Source organism: Chelonia mydas, chromosome 8, assembly GCF_015237465.2.
Source record: "Chelonia mydas isolate rCheMyd1 chromosome 8, rCheMyd1.pri.v2, whole genome shotgun sequence".
In the NCBI taxonomy this organism is placed as follows: Eukaryota; Metazoa; Chordata; order Testudines; family Cheloniidae; genus Chelonia; species Chelonia mydas.
This window is the reverse complement of record NC_057854.1, coordinates 64922672-64943788: the sequence shown is the minus strand read 5'-3', so window position 1 is coordinate 64943788 and position 21117 is coordinate 64922672. Positions and strand designations below refer to the sequence as shown.

Below are 21117 nucleotides of genomic sequence, written 5' to 3'. Positions count from 1 at the left end.
GGAGTAATGAATGGCAGAGACTCAAGTGTGGCAGGTTGGCCACTGGTCTAGGAGATCAGTGAGAGCTCAAGAGATGGCGATATTTAAGTAACAAGCAATGGGTTTCGATAACTTGGGTAAAATGCGATACAAATGAGTACAAAATATACTATACTTTATCTTTCTTCATTTTACGTAAAAAAATAACCTTTAGATACTGCTCATAAATAGAGCTGGTTGAATGCCATTTTTTTTTTCAAATAAATTGTTCAATTTTTTTAATTCTTTGCCCAGATTTACACATAAATGAAGCTAGCAGGCTCTTATACATTATAAAACTCAGGAAATACTTCAGGTGAATATAAATACACTGTAAAATGCTTTTATGTGAAACTTTTTAGGTACAAGCAATATTATAAAGCTCTGAACCTCACAATTAAAATTGCCAAAGCACTTCTATAAAGTGTGAAAAAGCTTTAGTTCTTCCATAAACGGATTTATGGGTCTCATGCAACACATTTGGAAGATCATGTATTTAAACATTTATGAAAATCTAATTTGTGAGGTTTGTTTGTGAATCTATGTTAGCGTTCAAGCAATGTATGTGGGTAGATTTATCTGTGTAATCTGTGCTAAAACTCTCATATTTAGGGGCAAGGTTTATTTTTCCAGAAGCTGATTTAATATTTCATAACAAATTGAGGCTTTAATATGTAATTAATATTTTAAACTCATTTTCCATATAATTTTACTGTCATTTCTCTTCATGCCTTTAAGTGTGAAGGATAGCACTTTAGTACAGCAAGTGTTGCAGTGTCCCCCAGCAATCTCTAAAAGGTTAAAAAAATATCGAGGAGTATGCTGGAGCCATAGAGCTTGCCTGCACTGATGTAAACACCTAACATAAAGGCATTTACACTGGGTAACATAATTTATACCAAAATAAATCATGTTACGCCTGCGCTGGTTCAACGGTGTCTAAAATTCCAGCGTAGACAAGGCCTTAGTTACAAAACCTTCCCCTTCCCCAATGAAGTATATGACAATTGGTAAAGAGTTTTGACGCATGTGACTGTTTGTTATTTTTTTGTACAGTGCCTACCACAATGGGGCCCAGATCCATCATTGGGTCCCTGAATGCTATCACAATGTAAATAATAATAATAAATAAAATAAGCAACATAAATAAATATAAAATATTTTATACAAAATATTATTTCCACCATGCACATTTATATGATCGAATCTGCAGACAACAGTAATCTTTAAATAGTTAACAATAACATCAAATATTTCTCCTGGTAAGACAAATTTCTGTTTCTATACATCTTTTAGTCTGTTCATTATTTAAAAAATCTCAACCACATTGGCCCCCCTCAGTATTTCAAGAAAGCTTAAGTCATGCAGTCCTTCCTGCTATTTAATTTCCTTTTTGTGACTATAATGAAAGACAACAATATATACAAATATTTAGCTTGTTTTAACTCAATCTGATGAGTGAGCTTTTCTATGGCAAGGACATCCCATACTCTAGAGCAGGGGTAGGCAACCTATGGCACGCGTGCCAAAGGCGGCACGCGAGCTGATTTTCAGTGGCACTCACACTGCCCGGGTCCTGGCCACCGGTCCGGGGGGCTCTGCATTTTAATTTAATTTTAAATGAAGCTTCTTAAACATTTTGAAAACCTTATTTACTTTATATACAACAATAGTTTAGTTATATATTATAGACTTATAGAAAGAGACCTTCTAAAAACGTTAAAATCTATTACTGGCATTCGAAACCTTAAATTAGAGTGAATAAATGAAGACGCAGCACAGCACTTCTGAAAGGTTGCCGACCCCTGCTCTAGAGCACTATGCAAAGAAAGCAGGGGAATAATTTAAGTCAAGATCAGATGTGCTACCAGGCTACTTTTACTGTTGTAAGAGATCTCTCAGTTGTAAGAGGTCTCTCTTTCAGGGAGGCCTAATATCATTGTTAAGTTATATTATTTTTAGTAATTAGCCATAATTGTTCTCTAATTTTGGACCAGAAGCTATGAATATGGGCACAATGATTATATGTTGATAAAAAGTTCCTTTTACTCCATATTCCCTCCAGCATGCTGTCCCTACTTTGAAAATATTGCATTTCAGTTAGCTAAGGGCATACCACTGGTAAAGAATCTTAAGCAGTTTTCCATATTGGTAATACAAATACGAGATGACTGACCTTTCTACTACATTTTCAGCCATTTTTCGTATGCTATTTCCTATTAATATCTTTAATCCATTTGCTCATAAAACTTATACATTCCTGTATGTCAATTTCAATCAGTATTTTGTAGACGTTAGAAATTAATCCTTTATTATTTCACTGTTTTATTGCTATTGCTATAAATTTAAGCTGTTCCTGGAATAGGGCCTTATTTGCAGATATTGATAAAACGTAAGTGAGGGGCAGTTACAATTATTTTTGACCTCATCAACAAGACCACCCTTTTAAAGCATGAAAATGTCAAAGAATTTCTCTACCTGGCATATCTTACATTATTTGAATTAAAAAATAAACAAGAGCCCTTCTCTCATATGCCAGAAATTTTTCTGTGCTAAACACTAATTTAATTTTACTATTTTTAAAAGCACATTTTCAATTTTTTTAAAACCAAATAATTCACACAGCTAGGCATCCTTATGACTCCTTCAAAACAGGGTGGGAAGGAAAATTACCCCTTACATTAAAAGAGAATGGGGAGGAAAGTAGGGTTGGAGTTGTATGGTATCTATACTAGCCTCTTTTACGTCAATATCAAAGCAAGTCTAGGAATAAGACGAATCCTTCCCTCAATAATAAGCATTTCTCCACAGGGTGAATTGTGTCATTCAGAAGCAAGCTCCCAAACCAGCTTCCAGACTCGGGAATCCCACATAATCCTTCCTTTGTATCATGAGTTTGACTAAGATGCTTTTTAACTGAGTCAGTGCCAGGAACATCAGGGAAAACTCCTGATAGAAAAAAGTATAGAATACCATGTATTTGACTGTATGCATGTTTAGGCTAGTAACCAACCATTATTATGGACTGTAACCAAAGTGATGCTTCTTGCTATTCCACACTATTTGAATCTTTCAAAAAAACCTATGTAATAAAAGGAGGATATCTAAAAGCTAAGCCAAAAAGAACTTCTAAAAATGTATGTTACTTTTTAAGAGTTAGATCTGTTTGTAGCCTTTTTTTCTTAACGTAGTATTTATTATATACTGTTCTTAGGACTAATGTGTCATATATATATATATATATATATATATATATATATATTGCCACAAAGATCTTTCCACATTGTCAAACTTTGCTCTGGCAAAAAGGACAACAGGGAATGCAAAGTATAAAACTCATTTTTAAAATGATTTAACGGAAGAAGTGAAACTTTCATAGCTTGTTGCAATTTTGAACTAAAAGCCTTCTCTCTTACTTTAACATACTCTACACCCTGCTCTCAGCAGACATATCAAGACTACAGCAGTGTTCATGTGTGCTTGTTTGGCTTGTTAAAAAACAAAATGCTCCTAAGATCACCAGGAATCCCCAGAAACATTTGGTGTTCGGTACTGAGCACCATTAGAGTGCTCAATTCAACTGTAGAGTTGGCTAGATTTAATAAAGAATTTATAATGTAACTTTACATGTTATACAGAAGTAAGTCTTGTTTACATATGTATGAGTATCCTCACAGTTAAATATTTAAACTTGTACACCTACCTTTTGACCTCCTGGAGTTTCTACACTAGGATGCTCCTTTAGTTTTTGTTCCTGTTCCATAATGTCTTTCAAATGTTCATTTACCTAAAGAGACAAATTTTTCAAATGACCTATTCTGTTTTTAAAAGAAGCAGTCCTCTGACTGGGTTTACAACTGAAACATGATAGTCAGTACGATCAGGGTCTGTTGAAGCCAACCTACGGCCCAAATCAAAGACACTACATTGGACCCCCTGGCTGCAAGGCTCGAGATTCAGGGTGTAACTTTATCCAGCCCCACTTCCCCCCAACCTCATCTGCCCCAAACTCCTAAGATGGTGGTGCTCTGTCCTAGAATCAGTGTATGTTTATGGAGAGAGTTAGGGCTCTGTTCCCCAATTGGTGAGTCCCAATCCACCACTGAGTCAAGGGAAGATTCTCAGTGGGTTGTGGACCCAGTGTAGAGGGGAGGCCCCAAAGGGCGTTTGTGCACGTGTGTGTGTGCTGGAGAGTGAGCCTGCCCCACCCACACTCACCCTGTAGTAGCGGCTCCTGTTCCACTGGACTGAGCCTGGCTTTCTGTGCTCCGAATATTATAACCTGGCAGAGGAGAACCCAGGCCAACCCTAAGTGGTGCTATGATCCCATGCACCACATTGCGACACCCAGGGAGGGGAGCTGGGCCCAAACCCACAGGACAGGAGCTGCTGCAGCAGCACGAGTGTAAGGCAGGCTCACTTTCCATTCCTCCCTGTCCCGTTCCCTCTTCCCCTCCACACCCCCTCCCCCCGAGTCTCTCTGCTGCAGCGGGCTGGCATTAGGGTCGCGATGCCAGAGTGGAGGGCGCTGCTGTGGTTGGTCTGTGCCCCCTCAGTGAGGCAAGGAGAAGGATGCTGGCCTATGATTTTGGGCTTTCCCACAATTTTGGACCCTGGGCGGGTTGCAGAAAAAGACAAAATGCAGTTGGTGGGGCTCCTTAGTAAAAAGTTTGGGAATCCCTGATTTAGGGAATGCTGGGTTGAGGTTTCCAGTTAAACATGTTGAGGACGAACCTGTGATATGCCCCAGCTATGATCAATATGGAAGGGAAAAATAATTTTTCAGGGGCCTCTAAATTATCATCATCACAGGACTCACTGAAAACATGAAGAAATGTTTACTTCACATCAGACAAAACTGAAACAGAAATCTGGGTCCACCTGTATCAGCAGATCTGGCAATGGTGTGTGATCTGTTTCTGAATATGCTGGATGCTGATAGGTACATTTTATTACAATAGGCTACTATTATATCTGTACATTTTGTTTATCATGTAATAAGTAAACAGGTTGAAAATCTCATACTCAAGATATGCTTAGGTACAGCAGAGACCCCAGTTTCAAACTGAGTTTCGTTACACTAGAGAAAGACAAGGACATCTATAGGTTCTGCGAAATGATTTATCAACAACTTTATCACATCATCAAAATTCATCAGTAACTGGTCAGGTTTCATCTCTCTCTTACATTCTTTTCTTTTCTTCATACTATACACTGCATCAAAATTTTGATTTCAATAACATGTTTAATTGATTATGAAAACTTACTTTTTTCTTATCCTTGCTTAAAGGACAATGAACATGTTATCTTAGATGAAGTCTGGAATACATATAATTTCCATTCATGGCTGCTGAATCATGTTGATTGTCTTTTCAATCTAAGCATACATTTGCTTTGTTCTTACCTTATTTATCCAGTACATGACAGCATCCTCAATCTCATAGGGCAGGTCTGTGGCTTGGAAGAAGGCAGAATACTGCTGAGCACATGCAATCACTTTTTCAACACTGACCATCTCTACAGTATATGCCATCATCAGGGTATCAATCATGGCCAAATGAGCACTCTACAAGAAAAAAGTTAAAGTTATTTTATAAGAGACCATTTGTTTATTTTACAAAATTAAACACTCTATTCTTTCTCTATTTTTCATTATATTTCTACTAGATGTATATGCACCTACAAAACCACCAAAAAAACTAACCTCCACAAGAAGCCTGATAACTGACTGCCAGCTTTAGGCCAAAGGATAATGCTGGAAACATGCATAACAGTTTTAACAAGGACAACACCAAGCACAAGGACATATGCTTGAAAAAATATGCTTTTTAAAAAGTAAATGATCTGTACAACCAGATAATGAACATAGCAACAACAACAACAAAAAATATGAATGTGAGGTAAGATGTAAAAGCAATGAAAAAAATACAGGAATCCTCACTAAGTTTTAATGTCACCACAATTATACATGCAATCATTTTAAAGTTTGTTATATCCTTAATAAAATAAATACCCATAAGTAAAAAATCTGTTAACCAATTTTATCTGTACTGGAAAAGGGTAGAGCTGGCCAATAAACTCACTTTGATTACCTCCAAGATATTGAATTTAGAAATGGAAATTCTATTTTTGTATATGTTAAAATGTGTTTAAAATATCAAAAATACACAATTAAAATAAACTTTTCACTATAACCTAGTGCATTGTGAGAGAAAAGATTCAAGATGTCAGAATAAAATTATAGTAGAAATATCATTACATAGGTTACAATTAGGCTTAAACTTGAACATATGTGGACATAAACTAAAAGATAGCCTTCTGTGTTAATATGGAAGGGATCAATTTCTCCTCACTTTATGGGCTACAAGTTGAGAGAGTGGCAGTTTCATTATCAGTAACTATTAAAAAAACAACAAAAAAACAAAACAAACAAACAAACAAACATGCAAACAAACAAGAAAACTGCAGAGATTTTCATCTGACTCTTTTGATTAATGTGGGAGTTCTGGGAGTCAGTGGCAGCAGCGCTCCTAATAAAACAGATTAATTTATGCCTTTTGTTGTAAAAAGACAGTAATCGTTTTCTAGAATTAGAACTGACATTTCTCACAAACTGGAATAAGTTCCAAATGATAATCTTTTTGCAGTATGGCACATTACGGTATGTTAGATTTTGTATGATGTATGGTAAATTTTATTAAAAATACCATGGGGATCTGAAGCCCACACCCCTCCTGCGGCTTCCAAGTCAGAGCTTTAGCCCATGCCATAACTACAAAATGCTGTCTACACAGCTATTTTTAGAGAGCTAGCATGAGCCCTGATAGCCCAAGTCTGTAGATTAGGGTTGCTAACGAGACCTTTCCTAGATGGGCAGGGGTGGCAGACAACAAAGAGCCTTTTTCTGTGGTGGAACACCAGCAGGAAGGTGCTGAGAATTATGCACCCAGGCCTAACTGAGCAGCACCTAGTTATTGGGTCAGATTCCCAGCTGGAGGATATAAATCAAGACCCCAACTCCATAAGGGGGCCGGGAACCAGGAGTGTGCTGAAAGCAAACTCTCTTGTGGCTGCAGCAGAAGGCTGCAAGAGGGCAAGCAGGCCCTCCAGATCACCCTTCCCCCGGCTAGGCTAGGGAGGTCCAGAGTCTTCAGTTACCAGAGGCCAGAAGTGGCCCCACAGCCTCAGTCAAGAACAGGGCTGATGCTTTTGTTTTGTGCTGGAGAATAAACTGAGCCCTGGGGAAAGGGCTACAAATGTGTCTGTTTGTCCCAGGCTGGGGAGCTGATCCACCAGTTTACAACCGTATTTTAAAGTAATATCTCAGGATGAAAATGAAGATTCCGAGCACTCGGTACTGTTACCACTGCAACGCAGTTCTATAGTGCAGCATTCATACAAACATTTCATGAAGCACAGCACTTAATATCTTGGCAACACTGATGAATAACAAGCCACAGAGAAAGATACTATGTAATATTTAAGAACTATAGTTAGAGTAGCATATGTAAATCATTCCACATCTTATTACCATCTGTAGTATGAGAATGATGAATAAGTTTGCATTGTGCTGTTCTCTCCTCATGTACTTACTGCCTACTTCCTCAGATGAACATTTATATTATTTTCACACCAAAAGCATTATGCGTTTACAGTAATAGTGGCAAAAAAATATTTCTTTTCAATGCAAACACTACAAACCTAGAAATTCATGTTATTAAAATATTAATATCCAGACCAACTACAGTCACATGCTTTATCCCTCAAATGTCATGGCTAGGGCCCTACAAAATTCACAGTCCATTTTAGTAAATTTCATGGTCACAGGATTTTAAAAGTTCTAAATTTCATTATTTCAGCTATTTAAATGTAAAATTTCAGAGTGTTGTAATTGTCGGGGTCCTGACCCAAAAAGGAGTTGTGGGGGGATCGCAGTATCGCTACCCTTACTTCTCTGCTGCTGCTGCTGCTAGCAGCGCTACCTTCAGAGCTGGGTGGCCAGAGAGCAGCAGCTGCTGGCTGGGCGTCCAGCTGTGAAGGCAGGGCTAGTAAGGATGGCCTGGTATGGTGTTGCCACCCTTACTTCTGTGCTGCTGCCTGCAGAGCTGGGCCCTCAGTCAGCAACCACCACTCTCCAGCTGCCCAGCTCTGAAGGCAGCGCAGAAGTAAGGATGGCAATACCACGACCCCCTGAAAATAACCTTGCAACCCGCACCCCCGCAACTCCCTTTTGGGTCAGGACCCCCAGTTTGAGAAATGCTGGTCTCCCCGGTGACATCTGTGTAGTATAGGGTTGAAGCACACAAAAGACCAGATTTCATGGTATGTGACACATTCTTCATGGCCGTGAATTTGGTAGAGCCATAGTCATGGCTGGGAGAGAGAAATATTCATTTCTCACGTCCAAAATGCACTTCACTTCCAATATACAACCACCACCAATGTACATGCCCAGCCGCTCAAAATCATACCCAAACACACAGTCATAACCCCAACCTCAGCAAGATGAATTTATATTACTGACAGTCCTGTGCTGGAAAAGTCTGTTATTGCTAATCACTGGTGAGTGGAGCTTCACTGGGCTGTGCCTATAAAAGGCTGAACTTGTGCCCTGCTGGGTCAGTGTGCCAGCCTGGCTTCGGTTTCACCAGCTGGGGTAAGGACAGCAACTCTACTTCTGAATATTTTGTGCCAGCTCTGGGATTTAGGGGAATGGCACACAGTGGCTCCTCCTGGGTGTCTCCTCCAAGACTGGAGGCAGGAGGAATGTCCATCAGCCCCACCAACCCCAAAGACTTAAAAATTACATTGAGTTAGAACACAATCTTAAGGAGTAATGTTAAACAAGATATTAAAATACAACTTTGCCTTCAGTATAGACAGGGATTATTCATATTTAACATCACATCAGCCAGTCACAAGAAACCCCAGGGTCTAATCGGGTTCACACATGACCAGCTGACAAGATGCATAAACATATAAGGCGACAGTCCCTGATGTAAAGGTTTCTAGAGTGTTTCCCTAGGGGATGGAGGGGCAGGGGTCAGCTGAGAGCCAGAGCTGCGGGTCAACATGCGCTACAGGGAGGAAAGGAATCCAAGCAAAGATCCAAGAAGCAGTTGAGCTCTGCAGGGAGCAAAAGCTGTTTTACTATTGTTAAGGCTATGATTTTGTCATGGATATTTTCAGAAAAAGTCAGGGACAGGTCACAGGCAATAAACAAAAAATCATGGAAGCTGAGACCCGTCCCTGACTTTTACTAAAAACATCTCTGACAAAATGGGGAGGGAGGCGGGTCCAGCACCCTGTCTGCCCCTGCAGCCGCTGAGAGCTGCAGGCACCCCATTGCCCAGTGGGTACGAGGGGTCCCCCTGCTGCCCTGCGGAGCTGGAGCTGGGGGGGGTCCCCCCACCACCCTGTGGGGCTGGAAGCTGCCAGGGGGACCCCCGCCACCTGCAGTGGCAGGGAATCTGTGGGGGGACCCCTGCCCACAGCAGAGGCTGGGGAGCTGCAGGGGGACCCCCGCCCGCAGCCACTGAGCAGCTCCGGAGTCCCTCTGCTGCCCTGGCAGCTGGGAGCTGTGGGGGGGGGAAAGTATCCTCACCTGCAGCCACTGAGCAGCTCTGGGATCCCTCTCATGCCACCAGCTGGGAGTTGCAGGGGGGCTCTGCCTGCTCGTGGCAGCTGAGCAGCAGTGGTGGCTGGGCAGCTCAGGGGTCACCGCTGCTGGTGGCGACCGGTCAGTTGTGGGGAGGGTCCCCTACCCACACCTCCCCGCAGAGGCTGGGCTGCTGCGGGGCCCTGCATTGCTGACAGTGACTTCCACGACCTCTGTGATATAATCTTAGCCTTAACTATTGCTCTTTTAATAGACCTGCTATGGCTATCAAGAAACCATCTTGCTGCTGCAGCTGGGCATTTTTCCTGTAAAACCTAGTTGTTCCCAACTTCCTCAGATACCAGCTGGTGAACTACCTCAATCTCCAGCCCACACGTACTGGATGAACAGTCTTTGGGCTGGCTGTTGTGTGAAGAGATGGAGACTCACCAGACTCTGCAAGAGGAATGCCAACTTCAGCATACTCTGTGTTCAACACTAGGACTCTGTCCTGACAAGTCAAAGCAGGTCCATCAGCTGAAGGAGGGAAGTGCTAATGTTTCCCAGCCCTTTCCTACCTTCAGTTTCGAGCTGCTCATAAGCACCCTCCCTGCTTGTTCTGCTCCATGCAGTTTAGCAAAGTACAGCAAAATTAAATAAAATACCATGACTATGTTGATCACTTATTTGTTTTTAACTTCACAAAAATTACCATCAGTAATAAATTTAGGCTTCTAATAATTCAGTTACATTTTATGTATAGTTTTAAGAAACACATGCACACAGATTTAATTCAGGTTGTTTTCTGACCTGTAATTTGGTTGAGTTCTCAATATAAATTTACAGTTCCCTCAATTAAAATTATTTATCTGTCTCATATTTTCAGTGTTTCTAATATATTAAGCAATTGACAGCTCATTAATAAACAAATTAAGAGAAACAGAAATAGAAGGGTTGATCTACAGAGAATACCATGCAATACCAAGTCCAAGATTAATAACATCCTTTACTTACACTGACAATAATCCACATTGCAACATTCTTCTGTTACATTAGCTATCAATTACAAATGTCTTCAATTTCTTGAAAGCAAACAGCAAATATTCTTTTCTTTTAACCCAGAACTGGATTCCCAAAAAGGTTAATTGCTTAACAAAAAATAACCACCATCATCTCCTTAAGATCCTGAGAAACCAAGTCTATCAACTTCTCAGTTTCCTACAAGAGTGAGGTTGGTCTACACTATTAAGTTTTGTCAACCTGTTTTGACTTAGCCCTGGTCTACAACACAGGGTTAGGTCAACGTAAGGCAGCTCACATCAACCTAACTCTGTAAGTGTTAATTAGGCCATGTCTACACTAGCAAGCTTACAGCTGTCCTGCTGTAAGATCTCTTTTGTAGTTGCTCTATGTCCCAGGCAAGCACAGATGAAGGGGAAAGGAGCTCAGATTAATTTATAGATTAATTTATTCCCTATTTGTATGATTGTTTCCCTTTTCGGTGTCTGAATCCTCCCCTTCTCCCCCAACCTTTCTTCTCTATTTAAAAATGGCACCCATGCTCAGAGAACAAAGAAATGGACTTCTGATTCCTCAGTTTACTTTTAAAGCCAGCACTGGGAATACAATTAAAATTGTGCATTCTGCATTAGTAATGAGAATTGCACTAAGCCGTGCAGGGTCCATGCTTCTGCCAGAGAGATGCTGGCAACTGAAAAGTGGTATGCAGGACTGTGGGGAATTTTTTAAATTACATTAAAATTATGGGGTGGAATAAGCACTATGGAACTCGACACTTAGTTCCCAGAAATCCCTGGGCAAATTGCTGGTATCCTACAAAGCACTCAAAAAATGTCCCACCAGGGCTTTGCACTGGACAGCAGCGTGGGGCACACTGTGATACCTACCCAGGCTTCACCGCATTTTCTAACCAATGCAACAACTTGTGGTGAAGACGTACAGCACCAACTCAAGCACCAAAGAGTGCATGCACCTGAGTGACATACAAAAATCCATGGCTGTACGCCAACATAAATTAAATCGACCAAACTTTGTATTGTAGACACAGTGAAACCAACTTTCCCATAAGGAGTCATTTTTGGGTTGATAAAAAGCATAGCAATTTTCACCCATAAGGATAATTTTTAAAAAGCTGCAAGTAACCAAAACGAGATGTGTAACTTAGATCTTATGTAATCCTAGAGGATTCGCTAAATCCAAAATTTGCTGCTTATAAACAAAAAATTTAAAAATCAACATTTTTGTTGTGTCCTTAAAATTAATCCTGCGATTATAGAGTCAAGCTATATTCTTTCCTTTTCATGCATCAGCAGCAGTAATAAAAGCTCTTTAGGTTAAATTAGGCCTTCAGTTATATCTGTGCCAATCTATTGCCTCCACTTGGTTTACGAGCATAACAAATTGCAACTTATTAAACAGTTCTGTTGATGTACAAGACTGAGCAGAATGAATGTCCTTCTCTCCCAGGTGTGTCAGCTCTGCAGAGCTAAGAGGAGGAAAATATGGGGGAAAAAAATCAGTTTTGTCATGTAAATCGCCACCTATGACTGAATACGCACAGAGAAGCATCTCTGATAAGTCAGAAGGTACAATTTTTACCTAGTAATTTTTAGCAACTGAGTTGTTCTTTCTCTGAAGAGTCAGCAGGAAATGGAAACTGATGATATTCCTAATCTACAGATGCTGTACAAAGCAGGAATCTCATAACACTTAAATCCATAACAGCTCACTAGAATGAGTTGACAAAAGAACCAAGGAATGAACTGGAGGATTAGGCCCATTGTTTGTTTTGAGATTTTTTTTTTCCTGGGAAAAAACAGATTTTAATCTTTGAAAATGAACCACTGTCAATATTCCACACTATTTTAAACATACTATAAACAGAAATAAGCTAGAACACAATTCACACAGCTAGCTTTTTTTGTGCTTCACCCTGGCCTAGTGCCTCAAAGCACTTAAGACTTGCACCATTGTCTAGCCATTCCAGAAGAAAGACAGGAGGTAATGGATGTGGTTTAATTAGGCTGCAACTTTATTCACTTAAAATATCTGCGAGTGCTTGGCAATACATTGTACAGTGCAGGTCATCATAAATCCTTAATTATTTCTACATAATCCCCAGCCTGGTCCCAGCCACCCCAATATTGGGACTCTGTTACCCTCCCCTTGTATGATGAATTAATAGGGCTAAAAAGTAGGGAGGTCAGCTTCCCACTACTATTCCAGATACAGAAGTCCCAAACACCATTTCCTCAGCTCCCTTAAATCAGCGGTTTTCAAACTGTGGGTCGCAATCCAGGACTGGGTCACGGAATGTAAGGCACTGGGTGGCGGCGGCTCTGGTCAGCACTGCTGACCAGCCCACTAAAAGTCCTGTCGGCAGTGCTGCCCGGTTAAGGCAGGCTAGTCCCTACCTGTTCTGAGACCATGCTGCGCCCTGGAAGCAGCCAGCAGCAGGTCCGGCTCCTAGGCAGGGGGGATCACGGGGCTCCACGCACTGCCTCTGCCTCGAGCACCAGCTCCGCAATCCCATTGGCCAGGAACCAGCCAATGGGAGCTGTGGGGGGAGGCAGTGCCTGCAGGCGAGAGCTGCACGGAGCCACTGGCGTGCCTCCACCTAAGAGCCAGACCTGCTGCTGGCTGCTTCCAGGGCGCAGCGCGGTCCGCCGTGCCAGGAAAGGCAGGAAGCCTGCCTTAGCACCGCCGCTGACCGGGAGCCGCCCAAGGTAAGCCCGTGCGCCAACTCTGTGCCCCAGTCCTGTGCCCCAGCCTTAAGCCCCCCCCAAATCCAGAGCCCCTTCCTGAACCCCAAGCCTCTAATCCCTGGCCCCACCCCAGAGCCTGCATCCCCAGCCCAGAGCCCTGTCCCCTTTCCCGCACTCTAACCCTCTGCTTCAGCCCTGAGCCCCTCCCATACCCAAAACCCCTTATCCCCAGCTCCACTGGGTCACGGGCATCAACAATTTTCTTCAACTGGGTCGCCAGAAAAAAAGTTTGAAAACGACTGCCTTAAGGGATACTTTCCTTCAAATTCTTTCCCAATCCATTTTATCCAATAACTATATTATTTCCATAACAAGTACCTGCCCTGGCCATCTGCCATAAATTATATATAATAAACTGCGACACTATCACCTAACCCCCATGCTCCACCCCAACAGATCTCAAACCTGCTGTGGAGAAGGCAGAAAACACCCACCCTATCTCAGCCAATAAGGTGATGAGAGAATTTTTTTCCAAGTCCCAAAGGAAAAAGCACGACAAGCATGATCACCACAGAGGATTATGAAGGGATCTAGCCCTTTTTTGGATCCTGTGGGTGGATGCTACCAGCACAACCCATATAAAAGAGGGCTTCTCTGACACTACACAGGGTATAATACCCTCCCACTCCTCCAGTCAGTTGGAAAGGCAGTGTACTCTCCTCTGACCTCATCCAGCTGCTTCCTGCTCATCCCTGGCTGTCAGGGTAAACTTTCCATCTGCTACCAGTTACACAGGGAGCCATTAAAGGGGAAATAATCCCTTTTCTTCTGGCCAGGCAGCCAGAGACCAACCACATACAGTTAAGACCATAAGAAGGGCCATGCCAGGTCACACCAATGGCCCATTGAACTCAATATCCTGTCTCCAAGACTGGCCAGTACCAGAGCTTCAGGAGGAGTGTACAGAATGGGACAGCTGGAGTGATCCACTCCATCTTTCCCCTTTGGCAGTCAGAGGTTTAGAGTCACCTCAATCATGGGTTGCATCCCTGACCGTCATGGCTAACAGTCATTGATGAACCTATCCCCCATGAACTTATCTAGTTCTTTTTTGAACCCCATTATACTTTTGGCCCCTACAACATCCTGTGGCAATGAGTTCCACAGGTTAACTGTGCATTGTGTGAAAAAGTATTTTCCTTTTGTTTGTATTAAACCTGCTGCCTACTAATTTCATTGGGTGACCCCTGGTTTTGTAGTGTGTATTTTCTACTCAATTTTCCCACTCCACTCATTCAGATTTTATAGACCTCTCTCATATTCCCCCCTTAGTTCTCTTTTTTCTAAGCTTAATAGCCCTACTCTTTTTAGTGTCTCTAGGTATGGAAGCTTTTTCATACCCTTGATCATCTTTTTTGCCCTTCTCTGAACTTTTCTAGTCCACTACAGTAGTTACTCATATTGTAAAACACGGTAGTTGTGTAGATTTAAGTTTAGGTACTTTATTAAAAATGTACGTTTATGAACTGAACACCTTAACACCTACTGTTTATAATGTAAAATCTAACTATGCATAAAAATTTATGAAGTGCTTATCACTGTAGTAGCTAAGTGCTAGCAAAACATAACAGATGAGTGTCATACTGACTGAGATTAGTGCTTTGTCTAGTCCAATATCCTTTTTCTGACAGTGGCAAATAACAGATGCTTCACAGGAAGATGCAAGAAACCCCCATTATAGATTATTATGTAAAAATGGAAAAGGAAAATTTCTTCCTAACCCAGACATCCACTGATTGGCTTATACCTGGAAGCATAAGGTTTTAAAATGCCTCTTTATGATAATTTATATAGCTGCAAATTTTCTCCTAATCACAGAAATGCACAATCCTTTTAATTTTAATTGAGCACTTTGCCTCAGTCATATCTTATGGCAAAGAGTTCCTCACATTAAATTATGCATTACATAAAAATGTATTTCCTTTTATCATTTTACATATTTTGTGTTTCCTTGTTATTGGCTGTTCGCTCATCATTTATGTTATCAGAAAGGGTAAACAGGAGCCCAGACTGACCTTTACTATATTATTTTAATCTCTCTTTCAAGTCCCACTTTACTCACCTATGTCACACATACTATAGTACACATGCTATCTAGAGTAAATAACATTAAAATATTTCTTTAGAAAACAGATTATTCACATGTGCTGTTGTCATTCTTAAAACAAATGTGACAAGAATATATCATGGACTAATTATTTGAATAATGTAAATGTTTCTAAGTATCAAGTTTTTTCAGTTGTTAGAAGTACAAAACAAACAAACCAGTTCTTTTTATTAATATTTTGAACTTTTCCCCTTAAGAAATAGCTGAATATTTAAGGCCAAGACAGCATTCCCTGTTTTAAAAGCCCTTATAAAACAGAATTTGGCTGATCAGTAACTGTATTCCTGGCTGGATCCTGACAACAAATGGTCCCTTTTAACCACAGCTGAAAGTACAAGCCAGGTTTCTCCAGCAGGGATTTTCAAACACTCATATCTAACTTTTTAGTAGTATACACATTTATAAAGCATCCAGCAACGTAGTACCTGGATGCAGTTAACATAATTTGGATCAAGAGAAATATTTCCTGTCAACATACAACACATGCTATAGTATCTGAATGAACTAGCTATGCTGAACAGATCAGAAGCAGGAGGATTACAGCCAGGACTGAATTGCTAAACAGATTCCAATACCTACCACTGGCAGAATAAACATGCCCAAAAGGTATCCAGGTTCAACTGAACACTGGTTTGAAAAGAAGGTTGAAAATGGTATTGATAAAACCAGACAATTCTGTAGGATTTGTTCTGATCATCGAGGAAGCAGACACCAGGGAAGACATCCGTAGTATAAGTTCTATTCCTTTTGAGTTGGTTGGAACTACACCTACTAGACCAGGGGTTCTCAAGCAGGGGGTCCAGAGGTTATTACATGGGGGGTCATGAGCTGTCAGCCTCCACCCGAAACCTCGCTTTGCCTCTAGCATTTATCATGGTGTTAAATATATTTAAAAGTGTTTTTAATTTATAAGGGGGGGGGTCACACTCAGAGGCTTGCTATGTGAAAGGGGTCACCAGTACAAAAGTTTGAAAATCACTGTACTAGACCCCAAAGCAGTCCCACAACAGAAAAAACAACTGTTCTAGTTGAGGGACTAAAAAGTGCTAAATCAGCTGCTGACTGAGAAGTGAGTTGTTATATATGTGCAAAAAGAAAAGGAGTACTTGTGGCACCTTAGAGACTAACAAATTTATTTGAGCATAAGCTTTCATGAGCTACAGCTCACTTCATCAGAGCTGTAGCTCACGAAAGCTTATGCTCAAATAAATTTGTTAGTCTCTAAGGTGCCACAAGTACTCCTTTTCTTTTTGTGGATACAGACTAACACGGCTGCTACTCTGAAACCTGTTATATATGTGGATTTTTTGGCACTGTCAGATGTGTCAGAATAGGTTTTGGTTTTATTTTCCCTGGGTACCAGCTGAAGTTACTGAAGAGTCTAGATGGGTAAACAATTACCTTATCTGGAACTTAGCCAGGAAACTGGAGATAACCCAAAATTCTGCAAGAGTTCCATGGGATTACACACCACATTTCTACGGGACAGAGATCATCAAATAGGTCTTCATTATTGTAGTGGGGCATTGCTAAAACACTGACTCTAATGCAAAAACTGGTAGAAAAGTAAGTTAATTTCAGGCTTCTAAGATGGTACTAGGAAATATGGAATGTAAAAACTATAAATTAGTTGACAATATTCACAGAAGTACAGAAGTATCAGGCAAAAGTAGGGAAATTCAGTAAAATCCAGTAAAACCAAAATTTAATGTTAATTTTCTATATACTTTAAGCTATTTGTATGGCCTTCATCACCATTGTATCTGAGCATCTCACAATCTTTTAATGGATTTATCCTCAGCACCCCTGTGAGGTAGGGAAGCACTATCATCCCCATTTTACAGATGGGAAACTGAGGCACAGAGCGATTAAGTGACTTGCTCATGGTCACACAGGAGGTCTGTGGCAGAGTAGAGACTTGAAACCAGGTCTCCAAAGTTCTAGGTTAGAGCTTTGATCACTAGACTACTTTTCCTACTTCAGTTAAGGCAAAACCATAGTGGTCTAACATCAATCCGTCAGACCTCCAGGCAACTCTCTCCTGTAGTATTATCAAGTGTACACAGTATGATGCTCCATTGCCAATGCCTCACCACAGAACTTCTTCCAACACAAAAAATTTAGCAATGGGAGAAAAAGTTATCAATCAGGCTCAACTTCAAACCCATTTCCTGTTTCTATCAAAACCATACTGTTAAGCAATGACACTTCTTATTTTGTGCAGCGAGGAAGGGGTTTTCCCCATTTTTCATTGGAAAGGTGAAACAGCCATATGAAGCCATTTGTTTTCATTTTCTTCTGACAAGAAACAGTTTTCCTCCCCACCCACCCCCCAAAAGAGAGAGAAGAGAGATGCAGCCTTAGAATCAAATCTTGCTTTCATTCTCCATTGTAATTCTGTAATAACTCACCTGATTTAGTTATTCTTGATTTACACCAGTATGACAAAGCAGAATTTGGGCTTATTTCATTTTAATGAAGAACCAGCAACTCTGACAACTTACTTGTTCAGCAAGAATGGATGTTATTGAGTCATTCCAAACACACCACTACCATTACTATAACTAAGGCTACGTTTTAGTCACAGGTATGTTTATTAAGTCATGGATAGGTCACAGGCAGTAAACAAAAATTCACGGCCCGTGACCTGTCCATGACTTGTACTATATACCCCTAAATCTTCGGTGCTTGGGGGGGGAGGGACCACACACCGCGGGTGCTCTATGGGGAGCAGCCTGGGACCCCTGCTGGTGCTCGGAGGGAAGTGGGTTGGTGAGGCTGGAAGGCTCCCTATCCGGCTCCATGTGGCTCCCTGGTACTGCATTTGCCTCTGTGTATGTGTGTGTGTCTCTCTCTCTCTCTCTCTCTCTGCTGGTGCCTGATTGCATTTGCCTCTGTGTGTGTGTGTGTGTGTGTGTGTATGTGTCTCTCTCTCTCTCTGCTGGTTCCTGATTGCATACTTCCAGTTCCAAATGAGGTATGGGGTTGAACGGTCAGTTCATAACTCTGGTGTTTGTAACGCTGAGGTTATACTGTAATTTTATCCCAAAAGTTACTAAAAATCTATAGCCTAGAAAAACAAGAAATGGGAGGCCAAATTTAAGAACGGTCTTTCTCAATACCAGTTCAGGATGTGACTCCAACTATTTTAGTTACATGGGGTTCTTTCCCAAACACATGACTAAAAATACAGTATAGTATTAAATGTAAACTACTAAAAGAGTAAAGGGAAAGTTTAAAAAAGATTTGAGAAGGCAAGGAAACTGTTTCTGTGCTTGTTTCATTTAAATTAAGATGGTTAAAAGCAGTATTTTTCTTCTGAATAGTAAAGTTTCAAAGCTGTATTAAGTCAATGTTCAATTGTAAACTTTTGAAAGAACAACCATATTTTTTTGTTCAGAGTTATGAATGACCTCCATTCCCAAGGTGTTTGTAATTGGTGATCAATTTAAAAACAGCCCTTTCTATCTCACACCAGTCTTGGGTCCTGCTTAAGTGTTTCTCTTCCAGTAATGAATCTTGTTGCTACACACAGTATAATGGGGCTGGTGAGAGAATAGATGCTTTAATTGCAATGCTGAATGCAACATATGGTGGAGGATTGCCCAGTTACTAGGTCTGATACAAGATAGCTTTGGAGATTGACTACTGGATGCAATTTTTTATCAGATTCTCCTCTATCTAGGACATAAGCTAAATATTTCACACAAAGGCCAGTAATTTTCTCCTTACAGTACCAATTTCAGATTAATTGAATACTGAATCTTACCTTATCATTAAAAGCTAAACTATAACTGTTAAAAGTTGAATTTCAAAACCCATGAGCAATGAGTAGTGGGAGAGACTACTCACGGCTACTCACTGTTCCTGTGATCTGTGAAATGATGCATTGAAATGTTAATGTACACATTAACATCAAAAGAGAAGTCCCATAAACTATAGCTTGTTCAGGCTCCATTTGAAGACACTACTTCATCTTCTGTTTAGCTGTAAAAGATACAGGTCATTTAAAACCCCTGTCCATTAAACTTGTTTTCAAATAGCTTAATCTGGAAAACAACCAGAATTTAGGAGAATTCTGTGGCAATTTGGCATATTATTTTCAAAGGTTCATAATTGTTGTTGGCAATTATTACAGTGCTTTACAATAACTTCTGAAAATTCAAAGTGATTTTTGTTTCATCTTAAAAACTCAGGTTAAGTTACACATGTGAATTAAAATAAGGTAACATTTTAATGGCTAATATTTGTTATTTATACTGACACAACAAAGATGACCTGCAAAGGTTTTTCAAGTTTTTTTCATTTTATGAAACTAACAGTCCAAGATTCCCTTCTACTTTACTTATTTTTGTCAAAAGCTCTTAATTATGATTTTTTTAAATGAAAAAAATAGTAGCTCTGACCCCACCCTGCTCATTTAAAAACTTGAGTGAGAGGGACTTCAGCTTTTCCTGTCCTAACATCATGGCTATCAGCATGCCAAGCAGATACCAATAGCTTTTCCCCTTTCTTTCCTTCTCTTTCTCTTGCTACATTGTTTTAGTAAAAATTGTTACATTGCTGCTTTCCAGTAGCACGGAAAGGGAAAAGACTCAGATCTGGATTAGTCAGGGATGAACACATCCATGGGATTTGTGATGTCATTTCACAGAAAATGAGTTGCTGGTGGCAAAACAACGTGTCCAAGAGACAAACCACAAGAAGGATAATTTCTTTCTAAAATTAGGATAGTTTAAAAACATGTGACTATGAATGCTGTTTACATTTTTTGTTAAAGCTAAAAAGCTTTGCAAGTCACATTTAAACAGTAAGCATAAATAGGGCTGTTTAAACATAACAAGCAATATTATCCTTATTCTAAAAAAGTGTGCTAATATGCTATGCTGTTCTTGGGGTGACCAGAACTGAGAGTCACCTTTGTTACCCCACTGCCTCCAGCCTGAGGCATACTTGCTTGTGTTTAACTGGGAGTCAGCTCCCTGACACAACCACCCTGTTAGCCACTCAAAAATGCTTCTCTGGGCTATGCCAGCTCTTACTTTGCCTTTCACATTAATAATGTGTGTCCCCCAGTCCCTTTGAAGAATTCCCCTGCAGCATCCAGCCCCATCCACTGACCACTCACAGAAATGTCTGCTGTCCCCAAGGAAAGAGTGTACACACCAGCTTGTATGATTCAATTCAGGATCTGCACCTCACTTAACACCACAGCACTGAGATATATTTATAGTGAAAACAACAATACATTTATTATCAAAGATTCAACAGATAGTGAGTAAGAATAATGGAAACAAAAAGGTTACATATAAAACAAAATCCTAACATGCTTTCCAGAGACTAAACTTAACAGGTTAACCTCCTGTCTAAAGGGGTCTTATATCACCCATAATATTTTGCAAGGTAGGCAGAGATCCTGTTTTCAAGAATGTAAATGCGTTGTCCATTTACTTTCTAAGTGCAGGATAAAGGGGTGTTTTTGCCTTCCTCTTATCTCCCCAAGGTTCATTGGCTATACTGAATCAAGATAACATCCGTTGTTTATTTTCCTGTGTATGGCTGCCCTGTTGAATTCACATCCACTGTGTTAGCATACAATGCTTAATTTA

General features: G+C 40.5%; 1 protein-coding gene across 10 annotated transcripts in view; it reads right to left on the bottom strand.

Annotated features, from left to right (window-relative positions):
* CAMSAP2 (calmodulin regulated spectrin associated protein family member 2) overlaps positions 1-21117 on the bottom strand; it is a 163087-nt gene that overhangs the window by 73699 nt on the left and 68271 nt on the right. For 8 of the 10 annotated variants that reach the window (XR_006283246.1, XM_037906020.2, XM_037906019.2 and 5 more), the window contains exons 3-4: positions 5423-5584; positions 3722-3805 (exon numbers count right to left, since the gene is read on the bottom strand). Coding sequence is in view for 9 of the 10 variants with exons in the window: in XM_037906020.2 (XP_037761948.1) it covers positions 3722-3805; positions 5423-5584 (246 nt within the window). In the remaining variant the exon portion in view is untranslated. Of the gene's footprint in view, positions 1-3721; positions 3806-5422; positions 5586-6494; positions 6501-18664; positions 18670-19370; positions 19496-21117 lie in introns of those variants that run through there. The other 2 variants (XM_043520779.1, XM_037906025.2) reach the window with 2 other exon arrangements.